The sequence below is a fragment of the Crocodylus porosus genome, unplaced genomic scaffold (assembly GCF_001723895.1).
Source record: "Crocodylus porosus isolate Cpor-Errol unplaced genomic scaffold, CroPor_comp1, whole genome shotgun sequence".
Classification (NCBI taxonomy): Eukaryota; Metazoa; Chordata; order Crocodylia; family Crocodylidae; genus Crocodylus; species Crocodylus porosus.
Window position 1 is genome coordinate 14,858,616 of NW_017728951.1, and position 26,173 is coordinate 14,884,788.

Here is a 26,173-nt window from a genome sequence, read left to right on the forward strand (position 1 = left end):
GGTTGGACTCGATGATCTGCTCAGGTCTGTTCCAACCTTACCAACTATGAAACTGCTGCTGTTCGGAAGCTGCGGCAGCATTGACGGTGACAAGTATCTCGGGAGTTTTGTTTCGTGGCAGCTGGAACAGAGTTGAAGCTACTGACTTTGGCTAGGAGGAAGGGAATAGAGGGAACTTCTGTTTTTCTTGCAGTGTCTATGTGTCTGTTGTTGGCACATCCCCCTCTTCAAGCAGCTGTGAGAGGAAGGGGGTCATGGAGTCTGATTTGGGAGATGCCCTGGGACTAAGGAGCCACCTCCCTTCAATTTAGCACTAAGTATTAAATATTCTGTAATTTTGTTGTTCAAACCCTTTGCTTGCAGCTGCTGAGTTTAGGAGCATGAGCAAGTGGGAGAGGGAGGAAGCAATAGGTAACTGGATTAAAACTGAGTAGAGGGAGAGAAATTTTGAAAGGAGAAATGGAAAAAATATAAAGTGCTGGAAAGAAAGCAGAACTCCATTTAGGGAGAGAAAGGAGTGGAAAGACTTTGTGATTGAACGCAGTACAGGAGAGGTCTGCTGTTATGCTTTAAGAAAGAACTGAAGGAGGAAAAGAAAGTCTAAGACAGTGGAGACTAACCTTTTTGACAGGCATGCCACAAATTAACGCCACGACCACCCCGTGTGCCACTCCAGTCTGCCTCCTTTGTCCAGGTTGCTGCTCTGCTTTTCTGCTCCCTTCCCTGTGCCTCCCTGACCAACTTGCTGCACTGCTTTCTGCTTCCTTCCCCATCTGCTGTTGCGCTGTCTGTTCCTTTCCTGATTTGTTGCATGCAACACACAGAAGATCTCTGTGCCACCCCAGTCTGAGCTATACTTATGCTATTTAAAAACATCAGCTGAATCTTAAATTAGTTTTTCTTTTAAATTATGGGGAGTTTAGCTTGTGCAATATGGGGCGAGACTTGTGGTGGCAGAACTCTTTTTCACAGTAGTACATTTAGTATACAGGCCAGTAGGTATTGGGCAAAAAAAGGTCCTGCTCTGTGTTTAGTTCTTTCATCAAGCAATCCAGAAGTACTTTACAAATACTGTTAAAACTTACAGCCCATTGACCGCGATGTAATGGAAGGCCCAGCTAGTCACTTGTCAATGAAATTCAGTTAGCTTGGGCCAGATAATCAGGGCTAGAATCCAGGTGTCCTTACTGTTCTAAACTCTGGATCATACTGCTTTTTGAGTAATATATTTAGGAAGGTAAGCTCTTTCTTATTATGTGTTTGTAAGATAACATACGCTACTGTGTCATTAGGATGTTGTTTTAGAGTCATGCCAATTTATTTTCGGATGCACGTTTTCTGCATAAGAAGCAGTTGGAGGTAAAGGAGGCAGTCAGGAACTTCACACCTTCTAAACAACTTGTTCCCAGACTATTGTTACGCCTCCATACCAAATGTATTTTATTCCCTTCCTCTGCTTTTTTGGATGTATATTTACCTAGTAATAATATAAACAAGTTGTTTTGCCTCTCTGTAGTTCAAGACCTTTCTGTGGTTTCTTCTCTTAATTCTGTCTAGGAATTTTACAAATAAATCATTGAATAGTTATAATAGCCTTGGAAAAGTAAGTCTTGGCATGTACAGAGTTGTCTGTCAAACCACTTCAAAAGGGACTTTAGACTAGCCAGGTGACCTCAGAACTGATCTACCAAGCTGTTATCTTCTTCCAGCTGTAAAATAGCGTTAAAAGAAGCTAAGAATATATTGTTTTGACAAGATATATTTCTAAGATATAGGGAACTGTTATAGATGCATTAGGGATATTAGCTGATGACTGATGACCAGAGAATAAGTTTGCATGCTTGTTGGTGATGTCTACTGACAAAAACTGAGAATCCCTGTAATAGTCAGTAGCTCATGCCGGTCAGTCTTATAGTAAGGCTTGTGGAAATTAGATGTTAATTTGTCACGTGTACATTTTTATAGAAATGTTAGAGCACATGTGTCTGCATGTGTTTAAAGACAAATAAGCACATAGCTTATTTTATGCAATTTTTTTCCAAATGTGAATTAAGTTGTAATGTGTATGATAAAATAGTTATTGGTAATGCTCTTTACCCATTACCACTTCCCCTCTTTCATAATCTAAGAAAAGGCCTTATGCCTGTCTTCATTTTTTGGTTGTTTTTTTAAGATGTCATTTTAAAGCAAACTGAAAAGCTATGAAGAAACCAGCAATATAATTTCTGTAGCTGAATATTTTTCCTGTTTAGGGGAGAGAACCTTTCTTAGACAAGTCATCCAAAAAGTGGCATTGCCTAGCAGGACATTACAGTTGTAGTAAGTCTTTTTGCAGCAAAATTTATTCCCTTAAGCACACTGTTTAGCTCAGGAAAAAAGTAGTAAAGACATTCTGATCTTAAATTAGTGTTTATGCTTGTTATAGTGAAATTAGCGTTCCTGATTTTATACATTCTGATTTTGCAACTTAGGCTACAGTATGCTAGAACATGAATTTGCAGCACGCTGGCTACGCTATTTGAACTCAGCATGAATGCTTTTTGTGCCCTTGTATGAACTACCTGACTCCCTTTTGACAGTGCAGCGCATTACTTTATGCTATACTTATTCAAATCTAAGGTGACTCTGAATTTAGCACAATCCCCAATAATTAGATTCCACATGACGAAAAAATTTAATTTGGCATTGTTTTTATAAATAGATCTACGGGGAGAAAAAATGTAGCGGTACCAGTAAGTCATAAATTCAACATTAGCTTCGATTCAATTCAGGCATTAACTTAACTTAATCTGTATTAGGTTCTGTGTGGGACCTGGTGAGCGCTACTCCTTTCTTAGATCCTACGACTTAAGACCAGTCACTTTCAGATGCATCCTCGCTCTCACACTCTTCACTCTTCTCTTCTCCCTCATCTTCCCACAAAATGTTGTCTTTAGTTCCGCCCATGGTATTGGATATAGAGCACTTCTTGAAGCCTTTAGTAATGGATCCTGAAGATAGTCTTTCCCAAGACGTCAGGATCCTTTGGCAAAGCAGTGCTATGGTTGGCTGCTAAGTCATCCCACTAGGTATAAGCACGTGGTTCCCTGCCAAGAGCTAGTCTAAGTACTGACACTGTAAATGTTTCTTTAAGTGGATTATTCACTATGATATCCAGTACTTGGAGTTGAAATTTTATACCAGCAGGTATGACCACAAGATCACAATTCATTGACCAAATTTTTGTTTTCACAACTGGTCTTAAATGCTTTCTGAATGAATCCAACACTAACATTTTTCTTTTAGCACTGCCCCAATCTTCATTTCTATACAACATCTAACCAGTTCACTTGACATCCATCCTTGTTTTTGGCATCAAACCACTATTCCTGATCGAGAGAGATTTAGAAGCTTTTATTTTGGTAGTTTTGTATTTCAAAATCACATAGCGAGGCAATTTTCTTCCATCTGCCAGTACTGCTAACATTACTGTAATTTGCGACTTTTCACCTCCTGTTAATCATGGATTTTGCACCTATCATGATGGTAACATTGCATGGCATGTCAAAATAGACTAGAGTTTTATCAGCATTACATATGTGGCCCAGCAGGTAATCTTGAGTTCAGCCCAGTAATGTACTCCTGGAATTCAGCAAGTTTTTTCTGCTGTCTGATAGTAACTTTTGTGCAAATGATGTTCTTTGTCTCAGGGCTAAGCTGCTATGTCATTTAGATACACCGCCCACTATTGGCTTTGAATTTTTGAAGAGGAATGCTCAATTTCTTTGTTGTTTCTAATGCTGGGTGATTGGCATCCCCTCCTTTCCTTTTCTTGAACATACTTGAGAACTTGCTTATCAGCTTCAGGAAAGCAACCTTGTGTTGGACTCCCCAGTGTTTTCTGTGTGGACTTAGCATTCTCAAGTTTCCCTTTTAATTGACTCCATCAAAGCGCATTAGCTTCGGTAACATTATACTTCCTTTCCACCTCACAATGATTTGTTTTTTCAGCATAATTTATAACCTTCATTTTAAAGTTGGTATTATAGCTGCACCTTGTTCCTTTTGGTATCTTCATATTTGTACCTCTTTTTTCTGTGTGGTTTGTCTTGGGGGTTTCTCTGCCATTGATCACCCCACAGAATCTGCCGTGAGTTTCTGTTGTTTTAAATTTTGGCCACTCGGTGGTGATCAGCCCCTGTAATCTGCTGCTTTCCCTGCTACTCCACCAGGTGCTCCTCTGCCACATGCCCCTCTGCTGGGTATCGTGTTGCCATTTGCCTCATTGCTGTCAGGTGCCATGGTGTATGCTCATTCCCTTGCTGCTGCTGACTGGAGCTTCAGTGTGTGCTTGACCCCCCATTGGCATGCTTATGCTGGGTCCCTGGTCACCACTTCTGGGTCCCTTGTAGCATGCTGCTTCCCTTCCTGCTGCTGCTAGGTCCCCTCATCACCACAGGCTGGGTCCCTTGCTGCCACTGCTAGGAGTTTCACTGCATGGATCCCTCCCTACTGTTGCTTGGAGTCTTGCCATGCATCCCTTGTTGCACGCTCAGTCCCTTGCAGAGTCCCTTGTCGCTGCAGTCAGGTCTCTCCGTGCAGGATGCCTGGCTGGTCCCTGGGGGGGGTTCTTCCTCCATGAGTGCTGTGGGGGTCCCTCTCTGCTGTGTGCCCGGCCAGCCTCTCCCCACAGCATGCTGGGTGCCTGGCAGGCGAGTGAACAGGTTGCTCCCAGCTGCTGCTGCTGGACGGGTGCTGAGGCAACTCAGTGTGTACTGGCCAGGCTTCTTGCAAGCCGTTCAAAATGACCCAGCAGGCACCATCCCCCACGCAGTGCTGAATTGCTCTGAGCTGCTGCTCAAGCGGTGGGTGCTGGAGCAACCTGGTGCAGATGGACCTGTGCAGGCTGCCAGTGCATGACGAGTTGCTCCAGCGCCCGCTGCTGGGGCATCACAGAATGACTTGGCGCGTGCTGGCCAGAAACCCCACACCCAGTGCTTGCTGGGTCCCTTGAATCTATGTGTGGGGTTTCCAGCCAGAGGGTGCCAAAGCAACTCAGTACACACTGGCAAGAAGCAGCTTGGAGTGACCCTGTGCCAGTTGGCCTGGAACTCTGTGCACTGGGGGGAGCTCGGGTACTCTCTGTTGGCGGACCACGTGCATTTTCAGGTTTCAGTTAAGTCAGATATGATCGTAAGGCAAGGCTTGGTTTTTGTTTCTTCTGGGCTTTTTTCCCCCTGCGCGGCCCTCTCCCCCCCGGCTCCTTCCCAATGAATGGGGGAAAAACCCTCATCTTCTAATCGAGTAAATACAGTACTTCGAATGCAGTAAAAGTGTTCATAGGGAGAATTAGTATATAATGGTTAGTGCATTGTAAATTCATATCCTAGTTTACTGCTCGCTAACTTTCCCATCTAGACAGAATGGTAATGCAGAAGAGGGGACAAACCTCTTCATTTGCTGTTACAGATGCGTACAAACTCTGTTTGCTTTATTTATTTATTTTCATTTCAACTTTCCAAAATGCTTGTTTCTCTTGGGTCTTAAGCTGCAATACAAGATTTTCCCCAGACTTTTGTTTTGATATATTTGTTGTTCAGGAGTAGGGCTTTACCTTATCTAGTGTCACCCACACTAGAAGGATATAAAATATAAGGTATGTTAAACTTTTGTTTGCTTTTTCTTTGTCATTAGTTTAGCCTTAGCAGTAGTTTGACCATAAGTGCCAGACTTAAATTTCATGCTAGTATTGTAAATCTATTGATAGCAAGTATTGAAGTGTTAGGACGTACATGGCACTGATGTTCTGAGTAAAGCAAGATAATAGTGACACACACATTTTTAGGTCACGTGGTGGGATAAACATAGACAGCTGCTTGAGCTTCCACTCTAGCTAATAATACCTGTGGTAGGGCAAAGAGGAAAGATTTCCCAGTCAGATGTAGACAAGGTCTGAAAGTACCTATACTTAATTTTAATACGGTTCTTTAGCTATGTAAACATGAGGATAAGAAATTGGCTCACTGAATCAAGATAATATTGATTTTCTTTTTTAGAGGGAATCACAGTGTACATCTCTCTTTGACAGATATTAAAAGAGGTGCCATGGTTGTTTAATTTCAGTTCCAGCATTTAAAAATAGCTAATGAAAAATGCATATAGGATTGTGTGCTAAATGGCTTTAGATAACACTACCAAAGTTACCTTATACCTCTGAGACTAATTACCTAGTGGCTAGAGCCATGGGAATGAAAAAAGAAACAAGTCTTTTTACATCCAATTGTCACTGGGTAGCTTTAATGCTCTGAATATCTAAATCTTCTAAATCTCTCTCAACCTTTTTCCTTTTGAAGTTACAACTTGTTACCAAAATTGAAAAGCACTTTGAGAGATGGTGTTTTATTTGCTGCATGTATAGTCATGGCAGATTTAAGCAGTGTATAGAAACACCAGCAAGGTGTGTTAGAGAGAGGAATGAAATTTGAGCCAGATTCTTCTCTCTTCCACCATGTCTGCATTATTACTTTTAACTGCACGAGAATGAATGCTGTTTCGGGGCCTTCCAGTCTCAGAAGCCTTCTCTACATAATACAGTTTTACTCATTTAAACTTGAACTTGTTTTTAAATGATCTAATCAACCTGGTGTACACCCTTGGATGAATACTTACTCTGGTATGGGTCAAACGGATTTCTGATAAATGTAAGCTGACGTAGAAATATTTTAAAACTACTGAGTTGTTTGCACACAAATTTGCAGCAGGCTTAGCTAATCTCAACTAAATTATCAGAAATTTACACTGTTAGACTAGAATGGTGCTGCTCTCTTGTACATACGCAGCCTTAATATTTGGTACCATTATGCCACATTGGTAGACGGTTTAAATCATGCTGTGCTAGAATGAAGAAGCTCTAAGTTTTTCTTTGGAGTGGAATTGTTTAGTTACCTTCCCCCTCCAGATCTGACTGCAGTATTATTGAAAATCTGACAGCTGTTGTGCTTCTACATTCAAGGTCTTGCAAGTTCATCCATTTAGATACCTAATCTGCTTAGCATAGCTAAACCAGTGATGGAGTTCTGTATATTTTAAGGACATTGGGTGTTTCATTATGTTACGTAAGAGATGGTGGCTTTTTTATGTTAGCTTACAACTTCTCAGATACTTTGCTTTATTGTAAAGCAAGCTATTGGAGGCTGTAATAATGTTACTTGGTATCTCCATCTTAAAGAAACATTTCTGACAAAAGACTGCATTCTAGTAACATTTCATTATTAAGAGCTAAACTCCAAAAGTGAGAACTTAATAAACTCCAAAATAATGGGAGCAATTATATAGAGTTTAATTTAACATTTGTCATTGTGGCCAAAAGCTTTAATCTATCTTATTTGATGTGGATGGTTTACCAAACTTTTACATAACTTCCTTAAATGGATTCCAGATCCTTCATGAAATATAAGCCAGAAAGTAATGTAAGCAATATTGTGTCTTAAGATGATTCCCTGCTATAGGGATGACAAAAATAATATGGTAATCAGGGGCTTTGAAACATTCCTGATGCCAGTTAACAGGTGGACTCACCTGCTTAACAAGACCTACCTTTGAAAGGTAATGTTGGGAGTATCAGTAACGTCTGGGAGTGGGAACCTGTTAAGAAACCCGCTGCCCTTCTGCTGGAAAAGCAGACTATGTGGAGACATTTTTACCATGTTGCTATCTCTGGATCTTGCTGCTATTTTTATATCTGTTTCTTTCTAGCAAAACAGCTTCCTCCTACAGATTTGAAAGCCTGTTTCTAGTAGCTTAAGAGACACTTATTTCTTCCCCTTCATCCCCTTCCCATTCCCATACTTTCTCTTCATTCTCATTTTCTGAGTCCTTTTCCCATGTGGAAAAATCAGATGCTTGCTGCTTTTGCTGTTGTTGCTAGAGATGGCAGCGTGACACAGACAGGACTCAGTAGTAGCTATGAAAATGACCAGACACAGCCTTCTGTCTCTTGGCAAAGCTATGCTAAGCAGATGCAGAAGAGTCATCCACAGACAGCAGCATTTCACGTTGGGCAGATTATCTTTGCAGCTCAGGGGCAAGTAACTTTATTGTATTTTTAAGAAGAAAAATAAAATGGATACTTACATAAAGGCATAAATAATATTACAACAAAACCGAACTCCAGTAGCATTGAATAATTATTCTAAAAGGAACTTTGCCAGTCTTTTGCTTACTAAAAATATATTTTTTTCACCCTTTCAGCATGTTAATAATCTTACTTAGCCTACTTCAGAATCCCTGCTGCACTGCTCCTCCGACGTCGCTCGATTCTATTTCTTGTCAAAATGAAAGTTTTGTTTTTATGTATGTTGATAGATTTGATAAAGACCATAGGGGTGAAACCTCTTCTCCCTATTTTGCTTATCCTTTACATTTTCATGGTGAAAAATGGCATTCGAAATGTCCTGTCCTTCAAATAAGCAATCATTCACTCCCATAGCATGTGCCAGTAAGTTATTTGGTTTTAAGGGTGGGTAGAGGTCTTTGTGAATGCTAAGTAAATACTAATTTTTTTCATGCGACTTAAATTGTGTATGAGGGGAAAAATCTTATATGAGAAGTTTTTTGTATTCAAGTGAAAGTGATTAGTTTCAGTAGCTTGGAATCTATGGAGGAGGTGTAGAATATGAAATAAAAATATATTGGTAACGTTAAAGGATGGTGGGAACAAAAATCCTAGTATAGATGAGTTTTTTTTTTATGGTGAGAATTTAGAAAGAAATCTTGTAAAGTTTAGGTGGTCTTAGGATTTTTGAATGTGACATTGGTGTGAAAAGAGATCCTTAATATTTACTTTTTTCAGTTCTCACGTATTGAAAAAGTCTTGGTTTTTTTCCTAGCTAACAGCCAGCAAATACATTTTGTTATGCTTACATGTTATAAGTATTGAATAACTTTTAATGACTCAGAATAGGTCCATCAGTCTGCATACTTTCAGAGCTTTAAGTAAATCCTCTAGAACTTATATCTTAACTAACTTGATCTTATCTTGAAAACCAAAATCATTTTTTATGATTAGGCTAATTAAGCAAAAGCAGTAGGTATCCTTTAAGTGAGAGAAACTCAAGGTACAAAATGTGGCATCAGACTGTAAGCCCGTACTTCTTTTTGAAACCTTGAGAGAATCCATTTCTGAACCTCCCTCTTCCTTCCAGTAAGAATAGAGAATGTGAGCTTTATGCAGAAATGAAGCGCTTAGATTTTCGTGCCAAAAGGGGGGGGGGGTGGTGTTTGTACAAATACACAGGCCATTTAGTCTGAAAGTCTTGGAAATTTTACCAAATTCTTTGCTTGCATTTTAATATTTTATAAAGCAAGTGGAGTGAGTTTTAGCAGTGATAGTGGTGTAACAGAATGCTGTGCCCTAGTCATTATGAAGCTTAGCCTCATGCTGACAGTTTCATTATTGTAGCTACTCCTTTCATGTTGTTGGGTTACTATGGTAAACTGCTTATTCTACATTCCTTCAGAGATTGCCTGAAGTCACCCAACACTCTTCTGTGTACACAACTCATGTTCACACTTGCTTGTTTTTCAGCCATTTCATCATTCTCATCCATTTTAAATAAAATAACTGAAGACTCCATTAATTCTACTGAAAAGTAAAGATAGTGTTTGATGCAGGTGTTGATTTGGGAAATTGGTACCTAGAGATGCTCATTTTTGAATTTTTGGTAACTTGATAAAGTATTGGTTTTACACAGAGCTAAAAATCTATTTATAGTTCATTATCAAAACCTTAGCAATGTGATATCAAATTGTACCTCTGTTCAACAAAATGCTCATCTGCTGCAAATTGACAGAAGAGATGGTTGAAACAGAGCTATTGCCTTCCGTATTTTTCTGTAACAAATTACAAGAACTTGCCTACAAAAAATTGGTCAGTTGGGTTTGTATCTGAATGGGACAGTTTGAGAAAAATGGAAGTATTTAAGCAATGTGAAAGTGCATACATATTTTATTTGTATGCTAAATTTAAAAGTTGCAGTGTTGAAAGTGTCTGTCTCTTATCCTGTTTTGGAGCAGTCTGGAAGTGTTAAACTCTTAACCCTTGGCTAACGTTCCCTTTTAGAAAGTGACGAGCAAAAATATTTGTGATTTAAAGCATAAATTCGTGTTTCATGAATCACAGAGGTTTAACAATGACATGAAATGTTGGGCTTACATTACTGAGAACCACGAAGGGACAAAGCAGAGCTTTATTTCTAGGGACTTCCTACTAGGAGACAACCAGGGATTTATTTCCTGCACTCTCAGAACCTGAGGATTTCTGTTTCCTCATTTCCCATTGTGCCTTTAAACACATGAAACTGTGGCAACAATTTACCTTTTTAGTACCCTGCAAAAGTTAAAGTGCTGCCCTTCCCCCTCCACCCCAACCCCCAGAGAACGTGTAAAAGTGCCCAGAGGTACTAGACTTAATACACATTAACTAAAGGACGTTAATGCATATGTAGATGTGCCCACTAACACTTCATTATTATTTTCAAGGATATAGTTCCACAACTAAAGTTTTATCAGCCATTTAGGGAGAAATTTTTAAAATTTGGAAATCTTATGAAGATTTTGTGAGGGAGTTTGGAACAAGGTTTTAGTCATAATACTGTGATCGCTAAGTTTTATACTCAAAAACAGTGTTCTGGAATCAGTGGAGATGGTGTGCATTTCAATGCAATGTCATGCAGACTTTTGCATATCTTTGACAAATGTTTGAAATAATTGCATATGTTTGACGAAATCAGTGAAGTAGATCAGTGTAAGTTCCAGTAATTACCTGCAAGTACAGTACTGTTCAGTACTTGCCTACCATTCTTGACATTCTGAAATGTCCCTGTTTGTAATTTTATTTATTTATTTATTTTCAATTTTAACTATTAACGTAATTTCTCTAAAGACTATGCAGTCAGGGGGAAAGTAGCCTGCATGTATAGCTATTCAGATCTGGCTTTGCAGTACAGTTAAGCAGAGTATCATGTTTTGTTTTAGTGCCAAGGTAGTCATTTTGAAATGCTTAAGCATTTTGTACCTTGGATCTCATTTACTGTGTGAGCAGAGGTAAAATCCTTGAACTGCCTGGTATTGAATTCACTTGCTCTGTGTAACTGTCCACCTTGAGATTTGAAGAGAATATTGATTAGAGAATTCCATGTTGTAAAACAAGGCTTGAAATAAGCCTGATAGATTGACTGTACTAATATTTTCCATAACTGAATGGTGTAGCAAATGACTAAGCACCAGAAAGCTCATTAGCCCATGCAAAAGTAACTGTAGAAGGGGTAGAAACTGAGCATCAGAGTCTTGGGACTGCAGAGCAAGAGAGTTCATGGAATGATCTAAACTGCCTCTGTAATTGAGCTGGATTAGACAGATCTCTGTCATTTTATAGCTATTTAAGACACTGAATTAGGTAGAGGAAGTATAATGCAGACCCAAGATGAAGACTGTGCGCCTGTTTTAATTGTTCTTAATGGTTTTACCTCCCTGCTGACAAACTCTCGAAGTGGTATGTTAATTAAATTCAAATAAGAACAACTAATGAAGTTACAGGTGCTACAACCATTAATAGAACTAGTTGGATTATAGGAGAGGGGAAGCAAAGCAGGCATTAATACTTTATTCTTAAAACTAAAAATTCATATTTTTATTTGGCTGTAAAAGACCAATTTAGAGGAAGTGTTAAAGTATTAAATCTGAAAATATCTGTGCTTTTTGCAGTCATAGATTGATAGTAATACTGTGGAACTATCTGAGTGTTGCTGTATCATCACGTATCCTGAATTTCTGATTTTGTACTCTTTCACCTTAAGTTTGACCATTTACTCTGCAGTCCCACGGTGCTGACTGGATCAGACCAGCTTTTTGCATCATATTGACCAGTATAGACTCATCCATTTTACTTGTTTATTTGCAGTATATTGAAAAGTCTTTAGGGCATGGATCTGATAATGGGCTAAAGAATCTGTACAGTATTACTGCTACATCATTTGTTTGCTTGTTTGTTTGTTTGAAGTGACTGAAGGAGAGAAGACTTGATGGATGGATAGAAAATGGGTTTGATTGTGTTTTTTACTAACAGTGGGACTGATGCAACCTGTGTCATTTCTCAGAATTTGCTTGTGGAGGATGTTGGATTGAAAACTACGGAGTCTGAAATGTAGTATCCATGGTACATTTTAAAAAATATGCCAATTCCCCTACCACTGTTGCATTATGTTCAAGAGTAAAAAGGCATTTCGCAGGTACAGTCAACTCTTAGACTTAGCAGAAGCTGCTGTGAGGGATACTGGTGGTTTTTGTCTTGTGGAACTGGGGAAGCAGAAGAGTATTGGTGGTGAACTATGAAAAGTGAGGATTAGGAGTTAAGAGCAGAGTCTGGTAATAAGCAACTATGCCTCATTCTCGCCATTTCTTCTAGCAGTATTGCTTTTTTGTTCCTAAAATTATAGTTAATATACCCATCTCTCCAGGATTGTTTAAAGGTTTGAGACTCTTATGAACAATGATACTACAGAAATAAGAGAGCTTTTTGCTAGAGAATGATCTGAGACAGCGTTTATTCTTTTTCAGTGCCCTAAAAAATAATGTTTAAAAAACGTGAACATGTTGTATGTGATATGTAGTGCTCAAGTTGCCTCTTAATGTTTTGTTTCAAAATGATGTTGTCTGTAGGCTGAAAAAACCTTCTTCTCTTCCACTGGATAAATGTTAATTTTAGGAGTTTACATCTAATCAAGCTGGCGAGAGGTAGCATTTAATATCTATATTTGTTTTGTGATCAGCTAAAAGCTGTCTGCTGGCATACTTATTGAACCAGGCACACCTAGTCCAGTCTTTCAGCCTCCAGGGGCTAGAGCAAATTCTTTTTCTTTTGAGTGCTTTTATCAAGGCTACTCTTCCTCCTGGGAAAATTATTCCCCTCTGCCTCATCCTTTGTTATCCCAGTAGCCCATCACCATAGTCTTTTGATTCCACATTGACCAACCCACCTCAAAGGCAAACGGAGAGGAAAAGATGAATGAAAACCCCTCTAGCATCATCCGATCCAGGAAAACATGTAAGCACCTGCTTAACTTTTAAGCATGTATTTGAAGATAAATATGCAAGAAATGCTTTCTTGACTCGGGGCTCTTTGAGCATGTCGGTCTTGACTAATGCAGGGACCAGTGGAAAATGTGAAATTAGTTTAAAGCCTTCAGGATTTAGGACTTAACTTCAGGCAACTGTACTGGGCTGTGTCACCAACCTCTGAATCTGAGTTCAATCTCCTTTGTACAAACCACAGCATAGTGGTCAGATGTACAGATGAACTGTTAAAGCCTCCGTCAGCTAAGCCAAACACATTGGGTGCATCTACACAAGACGCAAACTGCGCAGTAGCCTAATTCTGTTGCACAGTAGTGTGCCGAGCAAAACCCTTGCTAATACACTATTGCACAGTAGTATTGGGCTAGAACGTGTACATGTACCCACTGACAGCAGAAATACGTTTGCAGAAAATCTTAACCAGATGCTAAGTCAGGGGTGTCAAATTTGCCTCCTGCCCTGGATCTTGACCCCAGGGTTACTTGCGAGCCGGATCCAGCCCCGGGTAGGGGGTAGCATGTCCCAGGGCTGAGCCAGAGCTGCTGCTGCTGCCATGTACCTCCACGTCCACAGGATGCCCAGTGAAGGTGGCTCTACCTCTGGCATGTGTAATCCTTTTCCATGTAGCACACAGTGGCAAGTGGGGGTGTTGGCTGATGAGGTGGGCCTGCTTCAGTGGGAATGGATGAAGCGGCTGGAAGGCGACTGGGTCTGTACCGGCTCATACCCAACCTTAGCGTTAGAATGTAGGTGGTGCTGCTGAAGTTATGAAAATGGCTAGGTTTGTTCTCGAAAGAGAGCATTGATTGAGTACAGCAAGTTACAATTTTAAGCGCGTGACAAACAGCAGAAAACTTTGCCTGTCTTGCATAGTCCTGAGGACAGTGTCTCCCGGCAGCCAGGCGTTCAGACGTTTTTTCTGGGATCTGTGGTTCTTGAGGTGGGTGGAGGTCCTCCGGTTCAATCTAATTAGCCAGTTGCTGAAACTGACTGCTACCACAAGTATCTACTTATCTGTCGTGTTTTCAGTAGCATCAGGAAACAATGAGGGAAGGAAGCTGCATTTGGCTAAAGACTTACTTTGCTCTTTCTACAGAATCGCTGCCCCCCTCCGCCCCTCACTGCTCTCCAACTTCCAGTAGCTCTATGTAAATTTAAGAAATCGGGCTGGTGTATCCACTTCAGGATTTTGCAGCTTGTTTATTTTAGCACTCGGAAACATTGAGTTAGTAGTAAATATTTAAGGTACTCTACCATTTGTGTGATGACTTCTGATAAAGAAACAGGGGAAGCTGCTGCTCTAGGTATTTGCAAAGAAGCCCCCTGAATTTAGTGCATGTTTTACGTGGCTCTGTAGATCGATGCTCAAATATTCAAAACTAACTAGTAGTTTTGAGTGCCCAGTTTGACACCTTAAAGATGGAGGGGTGCTGAAAAGTGTCCCCCACTAGACTTACTGTTTCTGGGTACAGCACCCAAGATCACTAGTTGTTCTAGAGCAGCGAGGGCCAACCTTTTTGGCAAGCATGCCACAAATGAGCCCTGTACCTTCCCCATGTGACATTTGATCCCATTCTTCTATCCAATCTGGGGCTCTGCTTTCTGCTCCCAGCCTTGTACCCCCTCTGGATCTGCTGCTTTGCTTTCTGCTTCTTGACCTATACGCAGTCTGCATGGGCCGTGCACTAAAACTGTCTATGCCCCTTGTGACATCCACGCAGGAGGCTGCTCCTGTCCTAGAAAGTATAAGTGTAGACTGAAAGTGGTGCTGTTATTCTGAGCTACTGTGGAGTAGATGTGGTACTGCAGGGATTGTATGAATTTAACCCTTTCAGCATCTGGACACGCGCCGTGTACAAGAACTCTAACAAATTCTCCTGTGAAGGATTCTGTGATAAGTTCTGTCCTTATCGTCACACATGTTGCTCATGTTTCACTGCTTAGTCATAGGGAAGAGTGTAACCTGAGCATCTGGAACAACGTCATAGAAAAACAGATACTAATTTCTTCCTCCTTGTGGCGATTTTGGACTAAAATGTGCCTCTTCAGTATGTTGTGAATTTATACATATGAGCTTCCCACATATTGGTAAGAGAATAAAATCCATGATGTGGTGGGTAGAATACTAAAAAGGTCAGAAACAGATTTGTGTGGTTTTTTTTTATAAAATTTACGAAATCCACACACTATGACATGAAGGCCCTACTATCTTTAAGGTGGTGGGGGGAAGAGTCTGCCTGGGCAGCAAAAGCAGGGAAATCGCATCAGCCCTTGTTCTGTGCCATCAAGGGTGGGACGGAAGGCAGTGTGTGTTGCATCTAATGAAGCGGATCAGCTGTGCCGCAGCATATCATGGCACAGCTGATCCACTACATTTATCAGCTGCTGACACATTTTTAAACGTGTTATTAACAGGATTATGTAACTTGTTAAGCAGTTTTTTCATGTAGCTGACAAAATGCCAGAGAATTTGAACTTAATGCCTTCTAGGATGCTTTCTTGTTGTTGTTGTTGTTTTTCCAGCCAGTTAAGAATCGGGTTTGTTAACTGTAACTAATTTTTAAATTCAGATTTATGAAAAATCTGAATTATGGTTTTGTATTGAAACCAAAAAAGTAGTATTTAAATAGGAAAATAAAGCCTGCTTTGTATCTGTATCCCCAGAATTGAAGTGTAGAATTTATTCTTTCAAGCATGACGTAGTAATCAGAATCTTTGGGGAGTGGGAGGGTTCACTTAATAGTTAAAAAATCATGTTTTATTAAATGTAGTTTAGCCCTGAAAGATGCTTTGTTTGTACTTTCTTATGTTTTAGTAAATATGGTTGAAGTAAATATCTTCTACAAACTCCTTACAAAATAATCCTTTTCCCTAAACATTTAAATATTTAAATCTGTGCACATTATGTATTATTGTACTTTTGTGTGCTAGTTTACCTGTCCTGTTAAATTTTAAAGACTTCAAATTTAAAATTTAAAAGCAGGGGCATTATAGTATAAAATATTAAGTTAATATATGTTGTGTTCTAAAATGAATATGTTACTTTTACTGGAAATTAATGAACCTAACACCAGCTAATCTTTTTAATGACAGTAATAGAATTGTTATATAGCTGAAAGTTATATAACTCAAGTGGTAAGCTGAAATCCAAGTAATGATTTTAGACATCCCTTTCATTACCTTTCCTCAGCCAAACAGCTGAATAATTTAAAACTTTCTTCTTTTCTTAAAACTTATTGTTATGTGATCCTGTTCTCACCTTTCACCTGAAGCTGACTTAGTCTACAAAATTCTAACTTTTCTTTTGCATTGAAAAAGGATTGTTTTTTCTCAAAGCAGTCCAATTCTTTTGCTGGATTGCTTAGATATTCTGGAGTTTGTCCCTTCAGTATTTTTGCCCGTGATTCTGGATATCCTTGCACCAAAAAGAGTGAAGTAAGTCGTTGTTTGTCTTTAGCCAAATGGAGCTTCCTTTCCTCTTGTTTCCTGATGCTACTGAAAACATGACTGCTAAGTAGATACTTGTGGCAGCAGTTCATTTTAGCTAACAGGCTAATTAGATTAAACTAAGATACAAAAAACTATTCCTGTTTGGTACAAAAATCTGGCTTAAAGCCAACAATACAATTGCTGTATAGTAGCTAATACACTAATGTTAATTTGGGTCAGACACACTTTTAAATGTAAGCGTTAACTACAGCTGCATTCTAATTAGATGGAGAGGATTCGTCCCAAATTATCTGTCAAGTTAAAGATAAAACTAGAAGTCGAAATGTGCTGAAGTTGCCACCATTCATGGCTTTATCGGCATAGTGAAATGCAGAATATATATAATATTATGAAGTTTTCTTTATGCTAATCAGGTTTAGACAGAAGGTTTGAATAAATGTATTCAGTACTTTTTTGGTTTTATAGACAAAAGATCTGAGTCTAAGGCTGGTTTAAGAGTAGTATCTTTAATTAGTTACACTCAAAGAGTACTTTTGTCTAATTCTTCCTTGGTCTAATCATCTGAGTGTCACTGTTATGTTAACATAATTTTGTTGCTTGTTTTCTCTGTTGCTATATTTGAAATGAATTATTCCTATTCAAGGGCTTGTTTACACTGTAAAAGTAATTCTTAATGTGTTCCTCACAGAGCTTACTTATGCAGACTGATTGGATGAGTTTGCCTCTAAATATGTTCTTTGCCTCAAACTGAAATGCTCCTTTCTTTCCCAATTTAATAAGGATTTTTTAATAATGTTCTGCTTGAATTTCACATACACGCGTTGATGTTGTTTGTAGCTCAGCTTGGGAAGAAATGTTGATTTGTTTTTAAGGAGGCACAGTAACTGTTCAGTGTATTTTTAAAACTTTATTTGATGCCTTTTGTCATTTGGATTTGAAATTGATTGTTCAGTTGCTTCAGAAAAGTAAGAGCAATCTTATTCTATTTATGCTAACAGCGTATTTTGCTTAAATAAATGTATGTTGTCTAAAAAAAACCCTTATTAATGTTCTAAGAGCTACCATGTTTATCCAAATCCCAAACTAGGAGTTTAGATGACCCCCTAATAATTAGACTGCAGCTTCGCCCCTGGTCCCGCAGCCAAGGCCATAGCACCCTCCTGCTTCAGCTCAGTATTTAAATCTAAGAAAAGGCTTCCCCCCGTCCATGTTTAAATAGGGGGTGGGGGAGCGGCATGTTTTGCATTCAAGTCAGTATGGTACTTCTGATGCTAGGTTAGACTGACTTTCTCTGTTCCTCAGTATGACAACTATATTAGAGGACAGGAAACAATTCAATATTTAACTGAAAGTATAAGAGAACAGCTTTTGCAGTTGTTGTTTTTTGATGTGGAAAGATATTTGCAATAGTGGAGGAGAACTAAGTCGAAACAAACTAGATAAAAGACTATCAAATCTTTTCTTCCCAATTTTGATTGAGACCCTTGAAGAACTGGAGACAGATTAGGAACTATTTGAGTCTAAAAAAGGAAAGATCAGGAGTACTGAAACTTTTGCTGACAGCTTTTCTTTCAGTTCTGAAATATTGATTCTTAGGATTTAACTCAGTTTTGAGCAATGTAATTAAAAATTGCTTCTCTTCAAATTCTGGTTTCACTTTGCATTTGTCCTTGATCTGTCTGCTTTTTCTGAAGTAAAAGTCCTAAACTTCCAAGACTTAAGTTTTAGACCTTTTGGGACATACCCTTACTATCTCCATCCCATGTTAGGAAGTGCTGCAGTGAAGTACTGCACATCCATTCCACCCATGCTGCAGCTCAAAATGTAATGCAGCCACAGTTAGAGCAGTTCTGAATGAATTCCAGCAAGCGCACCTGAGGCAGAGCACTAGAGAGAGGGTTGCATTGGGTGCGTGCCAAACACCAGCTACGTTTTCTTTTTTTTCTTTTTTTTCCTGACTGTAGTGCTCAGAGCAGACCTGCAGTACTTCACCGTGGTATTTTCTAGCACAACTTCAGAATCAGTGTAGATAGGCCCTTTGTCTGTAACTGCTTAAAGATGAGCCAACAAGCAAAAATCCTTCCCCACACGCTTCCCACATTATATTCCTTTTGCTTCGTCTTTCAGGCTGTTAGAAATATGCCTCTCATTCTTTTCCTAAGGGTGGTTAAATGCCATAAGCCAGTAAACTGTGAGCATAAGATACAGAGTCAGTGAATTCCTCATGTTAAGATTTGTTGCTGTGATGATATTCCTATATTTCTTATGTCTGTTTTCCTTAGTGAAGTCTAAGCATTAGCATAAACCAGTGATGCTGAACCTTTTTAGACTCAAGGTGCTTCTACATAACTTTTCTGAATTTGGCAGCACCCCAGTTGAGAACCACTGTTCCACGTCTTGGGTTACCTACTTTACGTGCAGTCTGCTGCTCTGCCCAGCATGCCAGTTTACAGGAGGAACATTTGGAACCAGACCAGAAAGCAGCTGAGACGCAAGCAGGCACATTAGGTTTATGATAAACTGGTTATATATGGCCCTCCAGGAAAAAGGCATGCTGGACAGTTTCACCCAGCTGTAGCAGTACCAGTGTTGGCTCCATGGCATCCTTGAAAGCACCTTGGTTGACAGCTACTGACATGAACTATAAAAGTACAGGATACATATTATACTGCCTTGATTTTTCTAATTTAACTCAATTATCTTAATGTTTTGGACATTTTTTTCCTCAGTCTTAAAATCACCGTGTGACCCAGGATACTGGGCTAGGTGAACCTGCAGTTTGATCCAGGAAATGGCAGTTCTTTTCACTTTAATACAGTGACACACTGGGTATGTCTACACATGCGATTAATGCAACACAATAAACTCAGGAGCACTTTGATCCCAGGAACACTGCTCCTGGGCATAGCATCTACATGTGCATCTGGGACAGAAAGGAGACCTGAGCTGGCGGCAGAGTTGGGGTTTGGGGGCGGGGAGAAGTCAGCTCTAGGGCTCCGGGGTGGTGGCGTCAGGCAATGGCTGGAGCACAAGAGTGCTGAAATTGCGGAGCCGTGTGGCTGGATGGCAGGCAGGAGTCTGGCCCCCTGCTGCCTGGACTGACTGGGTGCAGTTTACGCCTGTGGTCACCATCTTCGCATGTATTTCATCGTGGCCAGTTACTCAGTTCATTTACTGCACCATAATATGACAGCATGTGTATGTGGTGACACTTTACTGTGGAACTGGGTCGGGGTTGGGCAAAATGCGGCCTGGGGGCTGGATGCGGCCCACGAGGCCATCCTGTCTGGACCATGGTACCCCTAAAAAGTTTAGAAAATTAATATTTATCTGCCCCGGCTGCCTATCATGCGGCCCTCAATGACTTGCCAAAACTCAGTAAGCGGCCCTCTGCCCAAAATAATTGTCCACCCCTGAACTAGGTAGTCTGCTCTGTAGTAAAGCACACATGTGCATGCACCCACCGTGTATTAAATATATAATGTAGTGTGTTTCGAAGAGTGAATGGGCTTTAGAAGGTTGGAGGTTTTTTTAATTAAGGAGTGAGGAGTGGAGCTTGTCTATGGTATCAATTACTTATTCTAGACCTCAGAGAAAGCACATGTAGAGGGTAAAAAGAAATGCAATCTGTGCACTGCAACAAGACTGCATTTGGAGTGATCTTGCATATATAATGTCTTGGGTATGGGTTTTGATAGGCTGGAATCTACATAGAAGCAGTGGTCATAGTAATTAATATGGACAAGCTTTTATAATGCACATCTTGGGAGGGAGATGCATAGAAACCCTTCATAAGCATCAGGTTTTAGCTATAGTCTTCATGTGTAAAGAGAAGAAACCATATTGTGTAGTTCTGTTTTGGGGAGGAGAAGGCTAGAAGAATTAATTGCACTTCTTAAAGGAAGAAAGCAAGATGAAGCAGTGTACTATAGTGTCCCTATGTATCAGGATCTCTGTAGGTCAGTAAAATGAGTGGATCTGCCCCTGAATCTAAATCCTAGAGGAGGTACAGCAGCATGGCTTCACCATCTTTCAGGCTATAGGAGCAGCATCCAGGGACTCTCAAGTCCCCAAAGTGTTTTTTTTCCCCCCCCAGCCTTTCCCTTCCATCCTCAGCAATACATCTCCTACCCTCCCATCTCCCTGCTTCTCCTGCCTGCTGCTGTCCCTGGCTGACTTCGGGGTAAGGGAAGCTCCAGACTAATTTCTGGCCCATTCCAGCTGGGCTGCTTGGGAAGACTGGCTCAGCTGGGGACAGCAGTAGCAGAAGCATGGGTTCCTCTTCCCTGCCTAGTTTCCCTAGGAGCAAGCTCAGGGAGGAGGAAATCTACCAACTGCTGCTGTCCCTGGCTGAGCCCAGCTCCCCGTGTAGGTTGGTTGGAGCTGGGCAGGAACAGCTGGGGAGTTCTTCCTGCCTCTGTGTCAGCCAGGGTTGGCAGCAGCGGTGGACAGAAATGAAGCATGGTTGGGGGGAGGGGGGAGCAAGGGGATGTGCTCCTTAACCCAGAGAGGAAGGGAAGAGGGACTTGAGAGTGTGTGGGATGATGGAGGGATGTGGAAATCTTAACTGCTTCTGGTTTTAACAGAAGTCCCTGGCTGCTGTTCCTGCATCCTGCCCCAGTTGACTGGGGAGGCGGGGGGAGCAAGAGTGCAGTCATTCTTGCAGCATTGGCTACTGCTTCCATACCCTGTTTTTACAGATGCCTGGATCTGCTCATGTTTGTATTCAATATGAAGTTTTAATAAAAAACAGGTGGCCCAAATCTAATTTTAAATCCAACTGAAAGCAGTTATACTACTGAAATTGTCCCTTCCTTAAAGGGGGTGGGGGGGAATAGGTATTGGGTACATTGAGATCTTAAATCACTAAGTTAACAAGAAATCTGTTGTAAAGCTGGAAACAGAACTTGGATCTGTTGACCAAGTCTTGTGAAGCATATTAATATTAAGATAGCCTTTTGACTAAAACACCATGTGTATTGCAGCTGCATTTTTGCAAAGCTTTTGTTCTGTAATATAAACATTGTTCCTAAGCTTGTCTGTTGCAGAGACATGGGCGTAGGAAACCTGGCCTCTGGCTGGAAGTGGAGAGCATCTTGTATTGTTGTTTTCTAGCAATCCTGTTTGGTCAAACAATGACAGCTCTATAGGAGAGCATTCCTTACTACACGCAATGCTGCCACTAAGCAGCAACTGTTGTTGGGGGTCTGTGTGCCTTCTAAGAATGGAATGGCTTGAAGGATTTTCCTGTTAGAGAAGAGGGAATAATTGGGCACTGAAATCTGTTTCAGGCTTATATTATAGAGGGTCTGCGTATGGAGGTTAGAAGAAGCTGGCTTGACAAAACTCAGTAAGCAGCCCTTCACCCGAAATAATTGCCCGCCCCTGAACTAGAATTTAATAGGAAAAATTTATTCCGTTTCAGTATTTATTCACATTCATTCTGTTGGAAATGAAGCTAATACACACACTGGAAGATCCTAAGCCTAAAAGTATTTGCTTACTCAGAATGTGACAGCATTCTTCATTTTAGCTGCAGAAACAAATCATTTTAAGCTAACAAAGCGTGAATTGAAGGCACAGTTTTAAAAGAAAAAAAAAATCTCATAATGCAGACCCAATGCAGTCAGTTACACTAAATTTGTAAGTTCTGTGGAGCAAGGACTGGTCCTTTATCAAGACCTCTGGATGGTAGGATGGTATGTGCAAGGCAAGGAAATTCATTAGCTCACAGATTATTTTTTTATTTAAAACTATGATCATTCTGTTTTTAATACAAAATGAAAAAGGTGAGTAGTTTGTCTCAAGTTTTAAGACACTGAAGTAGAATTAAGGGTGAAATAACAAACCAGGCTTAAGCTAGGTGAGATCTGCATTTGGGGACTTAAAGGTTCAGCTAGTAAAAATGTTAAGCTTTCTTACTGCTTCATATTCTTATCTCATTATAAAGTGTGGTGGGAGGGCAGGTAACGAGGCTTTAGATGTGGGACTTATTTTTAAAAACACTGTGACTACCTCCTAGCAATTACATTTTTAGAAATGGAGTACTCTGAGAATTTAGTTCTTAAAACTACTCTAAAACAAAGTTTAGGGTTTCCACCGCACCCGTACCCCAAACAGTCAAGAGGGAAAAACTGACTTCTGGATAGAGTAAGGAATTAAATTGGTTTTTGATAAAATAATTTGAGAGTTAAGGCCTGTTTATTCACAAGAACAGAAAAAAATGATGTGTTCAGGCATGATTTGGGGCATACTATTCTGAATGAGAATATGTGGAAGGTAGGATGAAAATTAAAGGGTCTCAAGTCAGAAGGTTTTGCTTCCTCTTAATGGCTGTGTCATCAGTGAAAGGGAATTTGATTATTTATTTTCAAGTAAAAGAAAAGTCACTTGAGATGCATATGACTGCTTCCTGTATACACTCCAGAATGTGATGAGCACTTGACTCCAGTGGTCAAACAGTGTTCATGAAAGATGTCTGTTCATTCTGATGACATACCAAATACGTTCCACGCGCAGGGATGTTCATATTTTTCAGTTAACAAGTACTCCAAACAAAGCTGATAACTAAAAATACACTGAGACAGATGACGCAGAATGGGGACAAAAAACAGTGGGAAATAAAGATACAGTCAATAAAAAAAAAACCTAAAGTTCTTGCATGTAAATTAAACATTCAACAAATGTTTCCAAAATATTATTGTAGAAATAGGTTGACTACAAATGGGATCTAAGGTAGGATCACTTAAGAATATAAATCGACTGTCAGAGTGACAGTGCAATGGTTTTTACCAAGCCCCTGATATTTCTGTTTTTAATTCATTAATAAAGCGTGTCCTGCAAATGGGGGGAAATCTGCTGCTCCTTTTTCTTTATCAGTCTTAAAGAGGAAAAAAAAAGGAGGAAAAAAGAAAAAAATTAAAATGCAGATGGAGGCATACAGAATCTGCACATGACAGGCAGAGGAAGGTGGTTTAATATTTGGTTTTATTTTTACATTGACCTATTAGTCAAACAGCACTCTAAAGATGGTTCTTTCAAATGATGCCAAGCTTTAGTCTGAAAAATAGAGTCCTAATCTGCATAATGATACTAATAGTATCTTGTCAGGTCCCAGCTTTCTAAGTGTATCAGTATCTTAATATATGAAAACTTATGCTATGGTGTTTAAATACTTTTCTGCAGTTTTTTTCTCCTTGATCAGCTAAATCCACTTGACTTTTTTTTTTTTTTTTTAAATAAGTTGCAAATTTATACTAAGCTTCTCAAAAGATAATGACTGCAATAAAACATTCTCAAATAAAATACACTGGTAATATAAAAATTTATCATGTGATAAATTGATAAGCTTCCTTTATTTTCAGAATTAGTTGCCCTGTTGATTATGCCATTTTAAATGATCAAAATGAAGTGAAACATTCATATTTCTGCTGTTAAAACAGTCTTTGGCTTCTTCTGCAGGAGCTAACTTAGAGTAGCTCCGAAGGGCTTTTTTTGGGTGTCAAACTTTTAGTCAAGTTCTTAGTAAGGTGTTCCTATTTCAACAAACACTATTGCCCTATTAGGAAGAGAGACAAAGTGTGTGTGCATACACATGTGCGTTCTTTGTGCCTTCTGTCTCAATTGTGTGTTTTGTACTGTCTAAGATACGATATTGCAAAAAAAATTGAGAGTTCTTATATTTTATTTTGTCAGGTTCAAGCCATTTTTTCCATTTCAAGTAATGTCACCTGAAGAGTATGAAGATCGGGATCTCAGCATACAAGATTTTCCACTGACAGAAGGCCGACTTAAAGTTACGTTAATAGAATGTACCAGGTATGACCAGGTCTCTTTGGTTGTTTTTCTAGACTAACAAGCTGTTGCTGATTTCTAAGTACATGATATAACAACAAGCCTTAATCAAGTCTTAAGATTCAGGAATAAAATTCACTTCCTTTCATATGGCTCTCAATCTCTGTTGCAAAATGTGAAGGGGAATGATTTTAGTAGAAGATCTCTTTTTATTGCACCGTTACCTGGAATTGAACGTGGCCAACCACTGAATGCTCTTTGCATTTCTTAAATTTCCTTTGAACATGGAATGTTGTTATCCTCGTTACCAGGCCTCTGAGACATATAATTGCATAAAGTTCAAATGATTTTTAAACTTCTTCCCACTGGCTGCAGTGATAGATAAGTAATATTTAGGTGGTTTTCCATATCAGTAAGAATTAGATGCAAGGCTTAATTGGTAAAAATGTTGGGATAATAGTTTGCAAACCAATGGAATTTTTCCTTACTTGCAAGCTATAGAAAACTGGATGCTAAGAGGACTGTCATGATCTTAAATCCAGATAAGTGTCGGGCTTTGTTTGTTTTGGGTTTTTTGGCTTTTGAACTTAGGGAATGAATCTTAGTATCCCCTTAAACTTTTGAAAGAAATGTAACAAAAAAAATAAACCTTTTTTTTTAAACAGAGGAAACAAAGGACCCAAAACCTTGATGAAAAAGCAGTAGTAGGCAGATGTACCTTTTATCAATGTAATTAATTAGTGTGAAGACTTAATTTTGCCAGTACAGGATAATCTTAGAAGTCTTATCACTGCATGAAATAAAATGTTTGTGTAAGGACAGAGAAATCTAGTCAGTGTTTAGGCGGGGAAACATAGTTTACTCTGGAGTGTTTTCTCTAAGAACTGTGCAAGGAAATAAGTCTTGACAGACAACTTGTATAATCATCTTTTATTTTGTTGAGGTCTCAAACTCTCCAGATGATTTGTCTATCAAACTGTATAAACATTTTATTCTTAAACTATATGAATTTAGATTTTTGTTATAGGAAAAATGATCCCTTCTAATTTTGTTGTCAGAGAGGTTTTGTAAACTAACACGTACAGGGGTGGCAAAGGGGGTTGCAGGGGCAAGCCACACACACTGGAGAAGTGGCTGCAGGCTTGCTCCAAGCCGCCTACCCCAGCGCAGGCAGACTGCGCTGCAGGAGCCTCTAGGGACATTTTAAAGTTCCCAGAGCAGGTAAGCATTCCCCCACTTCTTAAGAACTGCTCCTGCCTGCTCCAGCTAGGCAGTGCGAGGGGTGGGCTTAGCTGGGAAACAGTGGCAGCAGCAATAGGGAGGTAGTGGGTTGCTTCACAGTGCCAGTCCCTGCAGGAGCAGGCACAGGAAGCCACCGTTGCTGTTGCTGTGCTGGGTGAGCCCAGCCCCCATGCAGCTCAGCTGGAGTGAGCAGGAACAGCTCTGAAAATACCCCTGGCCCCAAGAGGGCAGGTTGGGGGATGGAGAGAAAGGGAGGGGACGTGACTGAGAATGGAGCAGAAGAGGGGAATTATTTTCTGCTTTGGGGACTTTTTCAAATTCCTTGGAGGCGCTGGTAGCAGGGCCTAGTCCAAAAGGGGGGATGTAGCTGTGTCATTGCAGCTCCTCTAGATCTGCCCTTGAATATTTATTTATGGAACTTCATATTTGTAATGTAAAGAGGTTTAAATGTTTAGCTCCTATAATATTGGAATATATGTCATAAGTAAAATAACTGAAATGCATGATTCAGGAATGGACAACTTGACAAAATAACTCTAAATGAAAAAACACAAGTAACACTGGTATATGAAAGCAT

The 26,173-nt window shown here is 39.8% G+C and overlaps 1 protein-coding gene across 1 annotated transcript in view; it reads left to right on the top strand.

Moving 5' to 3' along the window:
* PDZD8 (PDZ domain containing 8) overlaps positions 1 to 26,173 on the top strand; it is an 83,202-nt gene that overhangs the window by 3,207 nt on the left and 53,822 nt on the right. Inside the window, exon 2 of the mRNA XM_019555965.1 lies at positions 24,256 to 24,378. Coding sequence (XP_019411510.1) covers positions 24,256 to 24,378 — 123 coding nt within the window. The remainder of the gene's footprint in view (positions 1 to 24,255; positions 24,379 to 26,173) is intronic.